This window comes from Eretmochelys imbricata, chromosome 1 (assembly GCF_965152235.1).
Source record: "Eretmochelys imbricata isolate rEreImb1 chromosome 1, rEreImb1.hap1, whole genome shotgun sequence".
Lineage (NCBI taxonomy): Eukaryota > Metazoa > Chordata > Testudines > Cheloniidae > Eretmochelys > Eretmochelys imbricata.
This window is the reverse complement of record NC_135572.1, coordinates 120,902,326-120,915,182: the sequence shown is the minus strand read 5'-3', so window position 1 is coordinate 120,915,182 and position 12,857 is coordinate 120,902,326. Positions and strand designations below refer to the sequence as shown.

The 12,857-nt window shown below is 44.3% G+C and overlaps 1 protein-coding gene across 2 annotated transcripts; it reads left to right on the top strand.

Moving 5' to 3' along the window:
* The first annotated feature begins 3 nt into the window (after positions 1–3).
* Positions 4–11,886, top strand: UNC50 (unc-50 inner nuclear membrane RNA binding protein). 2 transcript variants are annotated; one of them, XM_077814717.1, is made up of 6 exons: positions 4–100; positions 2,451–2,734; positions 7,287–7,407; positions 9,996–10,135; positions 10,220–10,321; positions 11,493–11,886. In XM_077814717.1, the coding sequence occupies exons 2-6, from the start codon at positions 2,455–2,457 to the stop codon at positions 11,627–11,629; spliced, it is 780 nt and encodes a 259-aa protein (XP_077670843.1). In that variant the 5' UTR covers positions 4–100; positions 2,451–2,454; the 3' UTR covers positions 11,630–11,886. The 2 variants fall into 2 exon arrangements, with proteins under 2 accessions (XP_077670843.1, XP_077670852.1); XM_077814726.1 differs by lacking the exon at positions 4–100 and adding an exon at positions 1,462–1,651.
* The last annotated feature ends 971 nt before the right edge of the window (positions 11,887–12,857 follow it).

Genomic DNA, 12,857 nt, shown 5'->3' with positions numbered 1-12,857 from the left:
GCTACGTTGCCGGAAGCAGCTGGAATTTGCTGTGGGTGCGCGCGGCCCCGGGAGACCCTCGCGCTGTGTGTGGTTGGGAGGGGCGGGGCTGGAGCGGCAGGTGAGCGGGGCAGCTGCGGATGGCGTTCTCGCCCCTCGGGCGCGTGGGCCTGCGCAACGTGCGCGCGCGCGCGCTGCCTAGGCAGGGTGACCCAGGGTCCCGCCTGCGCCACAAACCGTTGGCGCCCCCGCGGGAACTGCTGGCCTTGGCTCGAGACACCCACCGGACACCCGTGGCTCCGCCCCCAGCTCCTGCATGAGCCGGCCCGGCGGGAGCCACAGCGGGGCTTGGGATCTCTGCGGGGCGGGGGGTCCTTCCCTTGTACTGCTGCGCGCGGCCCTTCCCCCGCCCGTCGGGTCCTCAAAGGAGGCGTCGCGCCTTGGAGCCGCCTCTGGGCCAGTGCCCCGGGCAGATGGTTGCCCAGGAGGCCGGAGCGGAGGCCGGCACCGCCCCCACCCCAGTGTCTCCCCCGGGGGGCAGCGCGCGCGCGGGGGGAAGGGACTTGAACCCCGGTCTCCCACCGGCCAGGAGCTGCCCGAAGCACTGGGCGCTGCGGCTGGCGGGGGGGAGGGGTCTCCCTCCGCGCTGCCGAAGCTGTTCCACTTTGCGGGGACGCTTAAATAGGCTGGGCCTGAGCCCCCCAGCGTTAAGGGGGACTTGCTGGGTCTCCTTCCTCCTTAGTGGCCTCCTGGGTGGCCGCTGTGGAGGTGGGCCACTAGATGGCTTGGGTTGGTGTCTGAGGTGTCTCAGAGCATTTTCTCTCTCTCTCATGTTCAGGGTCTAACTGTCCCCGTATTTGGGGTCAGGCAGAGAGTTCCCCCAGGTCAGATTGGCAGTGACTTCAGCGTTTGGGGATTTTTTGCCTTCCCCTGCAGTGTGTGAGTGTGGGTCACTTGCTAGGATTATCTGGGTATATCTCAATCACTTCCCTTCCATTGCAGGGGCCTCAGGCATTGGTCCACCTCAGACTATGTGTACGCTACCGATCTTACAGTGGCATAACTGTACCACTACAGCTCCGCTGCTGTAAGGTCTCCTGTGTAGCCACTCTATGCTGGCGGCAGACAGCTCTCCTCCTGGCATAATTAAGCCACCCCAATGAGCATCTCGCACCGACATAGCGCTGTCCACACTGGCTCTTGTCAGTGAAATGTATGTCAGCTGGGGGTGTGTTTTTTTCCCCCAGTCCACTTGTCTGACAAAAGTATTACCGACAAAAGTGCTAGTGTAGATATATCCGTAGTCCCTCCTATTCTCTGCCTGTGACGACACATAGTCTAGTCTCCTGTGGGCAGTAATATTTTGGTTGTTGAGTTTAGTGTGGGATTCTGGGTGATGTTGGTGGCCTGTGATATACAGGAGGTCGAACTAGATTATCTGGTGGTCCTTGCAGGCCTTTAAACTATGACTGGTATTCAGAGACCTGAGTTCAAGACCCTGTTGCAATAACTCTTTATTAATATAAAGTGGAACAGCTTCAACAGGACAGATTGAGAGACCCATTGAAGAATACCCAGCAATCAGAGGGCACTCATCTGAGACATGGGAAACCTGTGTTCTCCCCACCTCAGGCAAAGGGGGAAGTTTGAATCCAGGGTTCCCACAGCCTAGGTAAATGCCCTGCCCACTGGGCTGAAGTTTATAAGGGGAGACTCAATCATCTTGTCTTCGTTTTGTTTTGTTTGTTGCAAGAAAGAGCTTAGGTGGGGAGAAGGTTCATATCTTTGAATCCCAAGCAAACAGAGGTGCCTCCCTCCAACCCAGAATTACATGCCTATGTTTCTTTGAGGAGTGGGGCACACTGAATTTTTATCTGAAATAATTAAAATATAATGCAGTGTAAAATAGAACATCTTTAATAGTAAAAACATTCAAAGGCAATTGTAAAACTGTACATTTATACTTAGTGCTTGAAGAGTGCTTTGTTTCCAGAGCATTTTACAAAGATTGTCACAGCACCCCATGCAGTAGGCAGGTAATTGTTTGTGTTATACATGGAAAGGGGAGGGACAGAGAGGTTACATAATTTGTCAAAGGCCACACAGTGAGTTGTTAGCAGATTGGAATTTTAATTTATGTGTTATTGGCACCAATCCTGGTGCGCAAGTTTCTAAACTATGCTATTTTAATACATTGTTTTTAGGCAGCAGAAAGGTGACTCAATTAACATACATGGCCAAATTTTGAAAGGGGCTCACTCTAGCTTACAGTTTTGCACGTACAATCTTGCTGGCACAAGTGGTAGTATTTAGCTAGCTACTTGCCTAATTACCCTTGCAAATCAGATTTAAATCTAAATGCCGTAATTAACACTACATAATTTAAAACATTTCTAATTTTACATCTGCTGTCTATCATTTCTAAGATTATGTAAAATAAATTAGTTTTAACTTTAAAATCTTTTCTTCAGAAAAATGTTGCCGACCACTTCAGTTAGTTCCCAAAACCAGGGCAATGGTGCGTTAAACTCCAGGGATGCAGCGCGACATACAGCGGGTGCAAAACGCTACAAATACCTGAGGAGGCTCCTTCACTTCCGGCAGATGGACTTTGAGTTTGCTGTTTGGCAGATGCTCTACCTGTTCACTTCACCACAGAGAGTTTATAGAAACTTTCATTACCGGAAACAAACAAAGGACCAGTGGGCAAGAGATGATCCTGCTTTCTTGGTATTGCTGAGTATCTGGCTGTGTGGTGAGTGTCTATTTCCATGAACAGCAAAAATGAGGTGGGAAAAAGGAAGAATTGGGCATTAGCCTAAGATTAGGGAGGCCTGGGTTCAAGTCCTTGCTCTGCCACAGACCTTGTGTAACCTTGGTCAACTCACTTAGTCTCGCAGTTCTCACTTAGAATCATAGAATATCAGGGTTGGAAGGGACCTCAGGAGATCATCTTGTCCAAGCCCCTGCTCAAAGCAGGACCAATCCCCAATTTTTGCCCCAGATCCCTAAATGGCCCCCTCAAGGATTGAACTCACAACCCTGGGTTTAGCAGGCCAATGCTCAAACCACTGAGCTAAACTAACCAAGTCAGCCATATAGCTTTTATGTAACACAAGTATTTTATTTTAGTAATTTAACGGATATGGAGATAAATGACCATCTCATGAAGAAACAGACTCCAAATTCTCTTAAACAACTATATGTAAGAGTGGAGAGCAGCTCCTGTGCCTCAGATATCCCTATGTGAGGTGTACAGGTTCACAACACAGATTCAGGAGAGCCAATACATTTACGGACGGTGATGCTACATATCCAAGTGACTGCATGTGCCATTAAGTTCTGCTTGAAGAAGTGACCTTTCCTCCTCTTCAGCAGGAATGTGCAGTGGGAGAGGCTGTTGGTGGCATGCTCTCCTACAGAGCACATGCCTTATGTGCTTCACCCATCTGTGCTCCCCTAGGGAATGCCTCTCCATAAAGTGTCCAATTCTTTAATGAGTAATTGCCACTTATTGTGAGACACCTGATCCCTAATTTAAGCTACTCCCCTTAGACATGCACCTACTACATGTACACTCAGCCAGTGAGAAACCCAATCCATGCGTGGGATACTCTGCCCTCATGTGTAAACACTCCCTTGAATCTCTGACTCACTGAGCAGCCTTCTCCTGAGATAACTTACCGCATCTTGCACTCCCCCCTTCCATGAGGTCCCCAGGCCCTCAATGCATGTTCCCCCTTTGTGATGCACTGCAAATACTCTCTGACATGATTTCCCTCCCCAGATATCTACTTTTCCTCTTCTTTGAGAAACCCTACCCCATGCTCCTCCTTTTCTTACACTCATATCTCCTGTACTTTTCTGCTTGTCCAGCAGCTAGCCCCATAAGATGGTCCTTCTGCCCATTTCCTCCCCCCACAGCTTGTTTCTGTTTTTTTTAATTGGTAGAACACCACCACAATAGAAAGCAGAACTCTGTATTATTAGGCCAAATGCATCCCTGGTGTAACTCCAATAGAATTAGACCAGGTAACGCCAACAGAATTACACCAGGGAGAAATATGCCCTACAGTATAATAACTGAGCATAGCAAAGACTACTTCTGCTACCCTCTCTCAAAGAGGCCCATTGACTCCCTGCAAGGTAAAAGGACTTTCTATGCAGTTAGCTTGATGCCTGTGTTACTTATGCTTCTAGAATAACTGCATCCAGCACTCTATAGGTGCTTTACAAATAAACTATACAGGGAATGACCCTTCCTTTCTATAGCTTGCCGAGATCCCACTCCCCCCACAAGGATAACACTACAATAATATTTACGTCAGCTATATACTAAAATGGATAATATGGCATTTGTGGATATTGAGCAATAATATTTTACAAAGAAACACCCCTCAGCACTTAAATGAGGAGTCTAAGGGATGTTTTATCTAACCAGAAAACACAGAGTATGAAATGAAGTAGCACAGTCAACAACGGATAGTGCTGAGAGGCTTTATTACAGTTATTACAATTTTGACTTCTGCGCATGAGACTTTCCCAACCACATTCTTTCATATAATACAGTGTAAGAACTCTGTGGACTAAATTCTGCCCTCACACACTCATGTGCAGTGTTGATTGAAGTCAACAGGACTTGTACACAAGTCTCTAAAGGCAGAATTTGGCCTCCTGAATCTGCAAAAACACAAATATTACCCTCAATGAGTTGGTCCTCTTCGTTACTTTGTACTTTCCTGATGATTTCTGTTACAGGGCTGACACTTCCCTCTGCCGGTCCCACAGGCAGCGGTATCCCACCTCATCTGTAAAATTGTGTAAATAGTAGTTCCCACCTTTACATGGGTGTTGTGAGGATAAACACATTAATTGTGACATGCGCAGATACTGTAGTGGTGGTGGCGGCCATATAAGTACCTAAGCTAGATAAGATCTTTCTCTTTTCAATAAAGTTGCAGGAATGTATCTTCACAGGGTTTTTTTCAGCACCCTGGGTTTTTGACTGTAGAGGCCCTTAATCAGAATGGAAAAGAAGCTGATGAGCTATCTGCACTCAAAGGTTACAGTAACCATTTAGAAATTAGAGAACCATGGTAAACCGCAGGGTCTAGCTGTATCTAGAATCCTCTAAAGACTCTTCTTTATGTTTGTTGTAATCAAGTCTTGTTTCTGTTCTGTGTTTCAAACTGTCGGTTTCAATCATTGTGTCATAGCAAAGACAACCAGAGGAATGAATGACTATTTTTTAAAAAAAAATAGTTGAACATTTGGATGATTAGAAACTGGGATGTATTATTATGTGTATTACCTTATCACATAAGCAGCCAAATTGTAGACTAGGACCATTGTGCTAGTCACTGTGCAAACACAGAAAAAAAAAGACAGTCCCTAATGTTGAACCCATTACAGGCAAAGTACCCTTTACACAGTGCTCTGTCCTTGCTCCCCTTCTCATCTCCATCTATACCTTATCTCTGGGTCATCTTATCTACAAACACAAATATGCTGATGGCTCACAGATCTACCATTCTGTCCAAACTAAAATCTTGAACAGTCTCTCTGACTCCCTCATGGATGTCTAGCTGCCAGCTCAAGCTAAGCATAGCTAAAACAGAGCTCCTATTCTGCAAACCCCCTCCCATCCCCCCATACCTTCCTGCTACCTCCTTTCTTGGTCACTGTGGACAAACCCCACCATCCTGCCTGTCACTCAGACCTGTAACCCAGACATTATCTAGACTCAGACATCTCGCTAGGTCATTACATCCAGGCTGTATCTAAGGATAGGCCTTTCTTATCCATCCATACAGCTAAAACTCTTGTCCAAGGTATCCTCATCTCATGTTTCAATTACTGTAACATCCTTCTCTCTGGCCTTGACAAATGAATCTTGCCCCACTCCTATCCATTCACAATGCTGCTGCGAGGATCATTTTCCTAGCCTGCGCTTTGACCACATCACCCCTCTCTTTGAATCCCTCCACTGGCTGCCTCTTCACTATCACATCAAACATAAGCTGCTTGTGCTCACTTTTGAGGCCCTTCATGGTCAGCCCCCAGTCTTACTGATCATCTCTTATTCGCTATCAACCTGTGGATGCTCACTTCCTTTCCTGCACTGCCAGCCTCCATTGCCCACTACACCACTGTTAAATTTTCAGACAGCGGCTTCATGCTTTCCCGCATGCTGGCCCACGCGCTTGGGAGGAGTATTCCGTAAGCATCAGCAAAGGAACGTCATTATCCACCTTCAAAGGCCTTCTCAAAACTCTCCTTTGCTGTGACGCCTACAGTACCCTTGGCAACAATTAGGCTGCTTGTATGCTGAGACCTCTGCCTATCATGCTGTCCAGTATTGTCTCATTGTTTCCTTGGAGACTCCGTCTGTCTTTATCTATTTGTTGTCTCTTGTCTGATACTTAAGATTGTAAGTTCTTTGGGGCAGAGACGCCCTTTTTTTACCGTACCTAGCACAGTGTGGTTGTGGTCCACAACTAGGACTCCTAGGTGCTTTGATAATACAAACAAAACCTCAGCGAGACACTGTGGACGTCGGCCATCACCAAGCCAAAGAAAATCTTTTGCATGTAAGCTTCAGGTAAAATTGTCTTTTAAAAGGCAACAGTGAAAACACTACACCGAGTCCATTTTTGACATGGCACAGTACCTGCAGTCACTTCTGAAATTCTAATGTTCTTGCAGTTGGATGGGAAATATTTCCTAGATCCATATGTGTTTCATGGTTGTTTTCCCAAAGCTGCCAAAGGAACTCCATAAGAATGTGTCTTATGTGTACTGCATTTTCATTCAACTAAAATGGACTGGAAATCTGAATGGCAGTCTGAAGGACAGCTGAGTCTTCAGAGCCAGAAAACTATGCACTATCACGTGGTTTTGTTGTAACTGAAAGCAGTGTGTCTTCAGCTCTGCTTGTTGCTCTTACTCTGCACTTCTGCTTAACAAGGTATCTTCTTCATAAAAAGATTGTAAGTTTAAAAATGTGAAATTAGTTCAGTGACAGTGGTGCTGCCACACACTGAACCTAAGCCAACCACATTATACACGAGTGGTACGGTATGCAGCATTTGAATAGAAGAAGGGGCTGCCTTGCAGAAGATCTTAGGGGTGAGGTGGAATAAAGGGGAAAATGCTGAGATTTCAGGAGACCTCCAAAAAGTTAATCCCTGGAATGTCAAAGTTTGAGTGATTGGCATTGTTTGGTGATGTAGCATTTTTCCAGCTAGGAAGGATTAATTTCTCTTTTTTTCCCCTTCTCTCTCTCTCTCTCTTCCCCCTGCCCCCAGTTTCTACTATAGGATTTGGATTTGTGCTGGACATGGGATTTTTTCAAACGATAAAACTACTTCTTTGGGTTGTGTTTATAGACTGTGTAGGCGTTGGCCTTCTAATAGCAACTTTAATGTGGTAAGTAAATAATTCCATCTAGAACTAAGTTAGGCATTGCTATAGGGCAGTTGACAGTTCCCTGCTGCTGAGGCATTGTACTTAAATCTGTAACAATATGACTTTGCTCAGAAGAGAGGGCTAAGAGTTTTCATTGGCTGTGAATAGAGCACTATTGGGAAAGAGCATTAGAAAATACTTATTTTGCTTGATCTCTTTCTGCAAAAAAAGTCACTACTTAGAGGAAATTTATCAGTTGCACATCTCAGTGCCTATTTTCCTGCTGAGTTGGTCTTTATCAACAATGCTGGAGGAATCAAGACTTTTTTTGTTGCTTTTTTGGGGCTTTTTTAATAAATCACATGCTTGTAAACATGTAACAGATGAATTCTTGTGTTTAGTATTCTCAATGTTTAATGGCACAACATTGTAAAGTCAAGCCACCCTTCTCGCTGAACTATTTTAACTATTGTTGTCACAAGTAATTCCGGAGGTGATTATAAGAGTTTGCTTTGTGCATTTGTCAGCTTCTCTGCTCCTGTGGTCACTGTCACTTTTGTCTCCTGCCATATTATGTATGCCACATGAGTATTATGCCCTGTGCTGGGCAGAGTTCATGTGCAGTAAGAGGATGTTTCCCAGTAACATAGCAGCAGTGTTTGCTCTTTCAGAGATGTGGGCAGGTTCTCCTGTTCCTCAAACCATTGCAGGAGCCTGGGAGGGTGGCTGGGATGCTTCCTTTTTACCCAAGCCCTTCCCTTTGGGACACCTGCACGGAGTGGTAGTAGCTTCCCTTCATTATCCCTGGTGCCCTGCATGGGATTGGGAGAGGAAGGGAACGAGCAAAAAGAACCGCACTCTTCTCGCGTCCCTGTACTTGACCTCTCCACTGAGCCACAGTAATAATGGAAGAGGTGCAGCAGAGAAGTTCTCCCTCCCCCTCCATGGGTGAGGGGAAATAGGCCCCTTTCTTCACTCCCCTCCCCTCCCTGTAGTCAATGGGAAGGACAAGGGGGAATCAAGGGGCCTCATTAACTGCCCAGAGCTTAGTGCAGGGGTTCTTAGTGCAGGACTTTTGTCCTGGTGACCCCTTTCACACAGCAAGCCTCTGAGTGCGACCCCCCCCTTATACATTAAAAACACTTTTTAAATATATTTAACACCATTATAAATGCTGGAGCTAAAGCAGGGTTTGGGGTGGAGGTTGACAGCTCGTGACCCCCCCATGTAATAACCTTGCGACCCCCTGGTGGGTCCCGACCCCCAGGCAGAGTGAGTGAAGAGCCCTTCCTACTTCCTGTGCCTTTGTACAGATATAGTGTTCCAATTCTAAGAACCTTGTCAGGATAGTGAGGGCCAAGAATCTCCCTGCAGACACGGGAGACTTTTCCAGTACTTTAGGGTATCACCTGATGGGGCAATAGTTGAGAATATGTCGAATGCTGGTTCCTCTGCAGAATTGGGCCTCTGAGGGAAACAGCTGAGAATAGTGGTAAGACTTTCCTGTCAGAGGAGACCAATAGCAGAGGCAATCTCTTGCCTTCAGTTGCTTCTTCAAAGCACACGCACAGGAAGGGCTCAGTTCTCACACATGCTCTTTTCTCTGCTGCTTGTATGGTTCACTTGAACCAGCAGGGAGGTGGGGAAAAAGGCAGGGAAGCTGTTGTCAAAAATGAAAAGGAAATCAGGGGCACTTCAAATAACTGATTTCTTAGTGAAAATGACATTTGAAAGTAGAGTGCCCTTGAAAAAGAGATTCAATATTTGATTCAAAAATGTCTTTGGAAGTTTGTTGATCATACGAGGAATGTTCTGCTCTTATTCCAGGTGTAAGTCCAAAATGTATAATCAAATTCTTCGCTCTTTACTCGGGTTTTAATTAGGCAAAATTTCCATAGACTTCAGTGGAAGTTTGCCTGAGAAAATTAGGCTAAGCTATGGATTTGGTCCATAAGCTCAAGACCAGAAACCATGTTTGGCCTGCTTTGTTTTTGGGTGCAGCAAGTAAGTTCGTACCCATATTTTTAAGTATTTTGTTGCCTTTTTTGATGAAGATGAGGCATTTATTAAATAAGGTAACAGGTGTGCCTTCTGTCTCTAAAATTGAATGCAACTGAGAGATTTTTGTAACACAGGAAAAGTGAAGATGTAGGATATAGCCAGCCTTTTGGGAAGTGAGTGGATGGGCCAACTGAAAGACAGTGCTGCTTCTGTCTGTAGTGACACCAGCAGTCTTTGCTCTCCTGTGCACAACGTTTGCACTTTCTACTTAGCATCAAAGAATGTGACTACTGCTGAGAGAGAAAAAGGCTAACAAAAGGCTGGTCTGCGCTGTCTTTTTGAGGAAATACTCACCTTTGCTTAGGCTACTATGTTTTATTGACACATTAGGGAAATAATTTTCAGTCAGCTGAGGTTGGCAATTATGCAGAAACATTTGAAAGGATTGACTTTATGAATTAAATGGTAAAGACTTGAGGGTTTTTCCTGTATGTGATTTCATTACTTTAACTATAGGTGGAATGTCAAGTCAGCATTATAACTTCAGGAAACATGAAAGTGTGAAATTGTTTCACAACTTATTCCTTTTGAATTTCTTTTCCAATTAGGTTTATTTCTAATAAGTACTTGGTAAAACGACAGAGCAGAGACTATGATGTGGAATGGGGATATGCCTTTGATGTTCATCTGAATGCTTTCTATCCACTTCTAGTCATTTTGCATTTTATCCAACTGTTTTTCATCAATTGTAAGTAGAACACCCTTTTTAATGCTTTTTGCCCTGGTGCTGGGCCTCATGCAGGTCACAGAGCAACTGTCTTCTCTTTTACAGATGTTATCTCAACAGCCTCATTCATGGGATATTTTGTTGGGAATACAGTGTGGCTGATTGCAATTGGTTATTATATCTACGTAACATTTCTAGGGTACAGTGGTAAGTAATTTCAAAAGCTTTTATTAATTAGGCAACTGACTATAGGAAAACCAACAAGCCTTGACCTAGTAAGCTACTTTAATTTATGAATTCATATGTTTGAAATGATCATCTCAAATGCAGAAGTAGGAGAAGAATTCAATGCTGATTTATTTTTAAGCTATCCTTCCTAGATAGATGTCTTGCAGTCTTCACTGTCTAATGAAGCAATTCCACTTGCTCCATTCTGTTAAATTTTTTCTGAACATAACTTTTCCCATTCCCTTCCAAACCCAGTACTGCCTCTGTCCTTCGTGGTTGGAGTTATTATTTGTAATCCTTTGCCAAGAATGCTAGATACACCCTTATCTAAATGTCCAGCTGGGTTAAAAAGTTTATACCTAAAGGACTTGTCAGTTTATGTTGTGGTGTTAAAACGCTCTTTGCACAGAAGATATTGGTACTTATTGATGCTCGCCATTGTGTTGTACTATAATCCAGTTAATATACTGCTTCAACCTTCAACACCCTTACATTAGTTTTGGACTCCCAGATTGACTAGAGAGGAGGGTAGTAATGCAACAAAATCATTGAGCAGGTTGGCTGTACTAATGTATGCAGACCTACCTCAATTACTCCTCTACTCTGATAGAAGCTATTCTGTATCTGGGCTAAGGGCTGCAGAATAAGCATGGCAGGGATGATAAACAGGCACCTAGTTTTAACCAAGCTGTTAAGAAATTGATGAAATGCTGACAGCCTCTCCCCAGGGTCCTTCTAGATCAGGGATCAGCAACCTTTGACATGTGGCCTGCCAGGGTAAGCCCCTGGTGGGCTGGGCCAGTTTGTTTACCTGCTGTGGCTGCAGGTTTGGCCAATCACAGCTCTTCCTGGCTGTGGTTCACTGCTCCAGGCCAATGGTGGCTGCGGGATGTGCTGGCCGCCACTTCCCACAGCCCCCATTGGCCTGGAATAGGGAACTGCGGCCAGTGGAAGCTGCGACTGGCCAAACCTGCAGATGCAGCAGGTAAACAAATCGGCCCAGCCCACTATAGGGCTTAGCTGGGTGGGCCTTGTGCCAAATGTTGCTGATCTGTGTTCTAGATTAAGAGTTCATGGGTTTGGTCTATTAATACAACTAATTGCTGGTTTTAAATTTTGTACTCTAATCATAATTGTATTTCTTTTCTAGCATTGCCATTTTTGAAGAACACAGTTATCCTTTTGTATCCATTTGCACTCTTAATTCTGCTATATGTGCTCTCATTAGCACTGGGATGGAACTTCACCAAGACACTTTGTACTTTCTATGAATTCAGAGTGAAATAAAAACAGGATTTCATATTTCTGTGTATTTTGTCTTAGCTGCTGACAGTATGAACATCTAAGATCTCTTGTTGTAAATGGTTGTAAATTTTCTTTGTAGATAAGTGTAAAAAGCTTGACCTGTCTATTGCAATTTTTAATGATTAAAATATTTACAAACAGTAAATGTTAGTAATTCTGTATGAATACTTTTGCAGTACATTCCTCAAGATAAACTACCTGTACATTTTTGTAATAAATCTAACTATGAATAAGTTGAATAGCATAATTCTCACTGTTAATGTTTTTTAATGGGATAAGTACTGTATTTTAGTGGAACAAATAGATGGAGGCTGGTTATTTTAAAGATGCAGTGCTTGGTTTATTATTGTGTGGTTCTCAGGCTTAATGCTTCTACAGTTTAGCTACACTAATAATGCCTGACTGCTGCTCAGAGTCACATGTTCTAGCTACATGTCAATATTATGTGGGTTGTCATCTTACAGTGCATCAGCCACTCCAAGCAGCTGAAGTCAGCTGCTGAAATTGGGCCCACTTCTATAGACTCAAAGGTACAGCTATGACCCCCCACACCTGTACTGTAGGGATATTAAGACCCAGGTGATGCCTCCCCTGCCATACAGCCTTGGGGCAAAAAAATGTAGACAATCAGCATGAGACTTCAGCCCCTAGGAGCAAAAGCACCCAACCACCAGGACCACTGGCCCTTCAGAACATTCTAGAATTTTGCATTAAACTATTTTTGTTCTATGCTGATTGGCTGTTTGCTCCAACCATGTCCCTCCCTTACCTTCATTTCACCCATACCACTCTCTTCCCCCCCCCCTTTCCATTATCCAGTCCTAAACATGCCTTGAAAGTGTGGAACTGACATAACTGTTCACTACATTGTTCACCCTTTGGCTTGTCTATTTAGATTGTAAGCTTTTAGAAACAAGGACTGTCTGCTACCATGTTTGTACAGAGCCTAGCCCAGTGGTACTATTGTGAAAAAGCTATCAGTTGTCATTATTACTAACTTAAATTCTTGGCCAGCACTGAGGTTTTTGTATGTCACTTCTTATTGAACAGCAGCCACTGTTGTTCAAGATGGAAGGCTCTACAGTACTTTAAATACATGGCATTTAAAGTACTGTATTCAATCCCTATTGAACATGCCTTTTGACTTTGAAATTTGGACTCAACACCTTCGGTCTCTTGGGGACAGAAGTATTCTCTCTCAGCTTATGTA

What these genes read in the sequence shown, in the direction of transcription:
- UNC50 (XM_077814717.1), top strand. Translation starts at nt 2,455, where the DNA reads ATGTTGCCGACCACTTCAGTTAGTTCCCAAAACCAGGGCAATGGTGCG. An exon ending in CTAATAGCAACTTTAATGTG is followed by an intron (nt 7,408 to 9,995) that starts GTAAGTAAATAA and finishes TTTTCCAATTAG; the next exon opens with GTTTATTTCTAATAAGTACT. An exon ending in AACATTTCTAGGGTACAGTG is followed by an intron (nt 10,322 to 11,492) that starts GTAAGTAATTTC and finishes TTTCTTTTCTAG; the next exon opens with CATTGCCATTTTTGAAGAAC.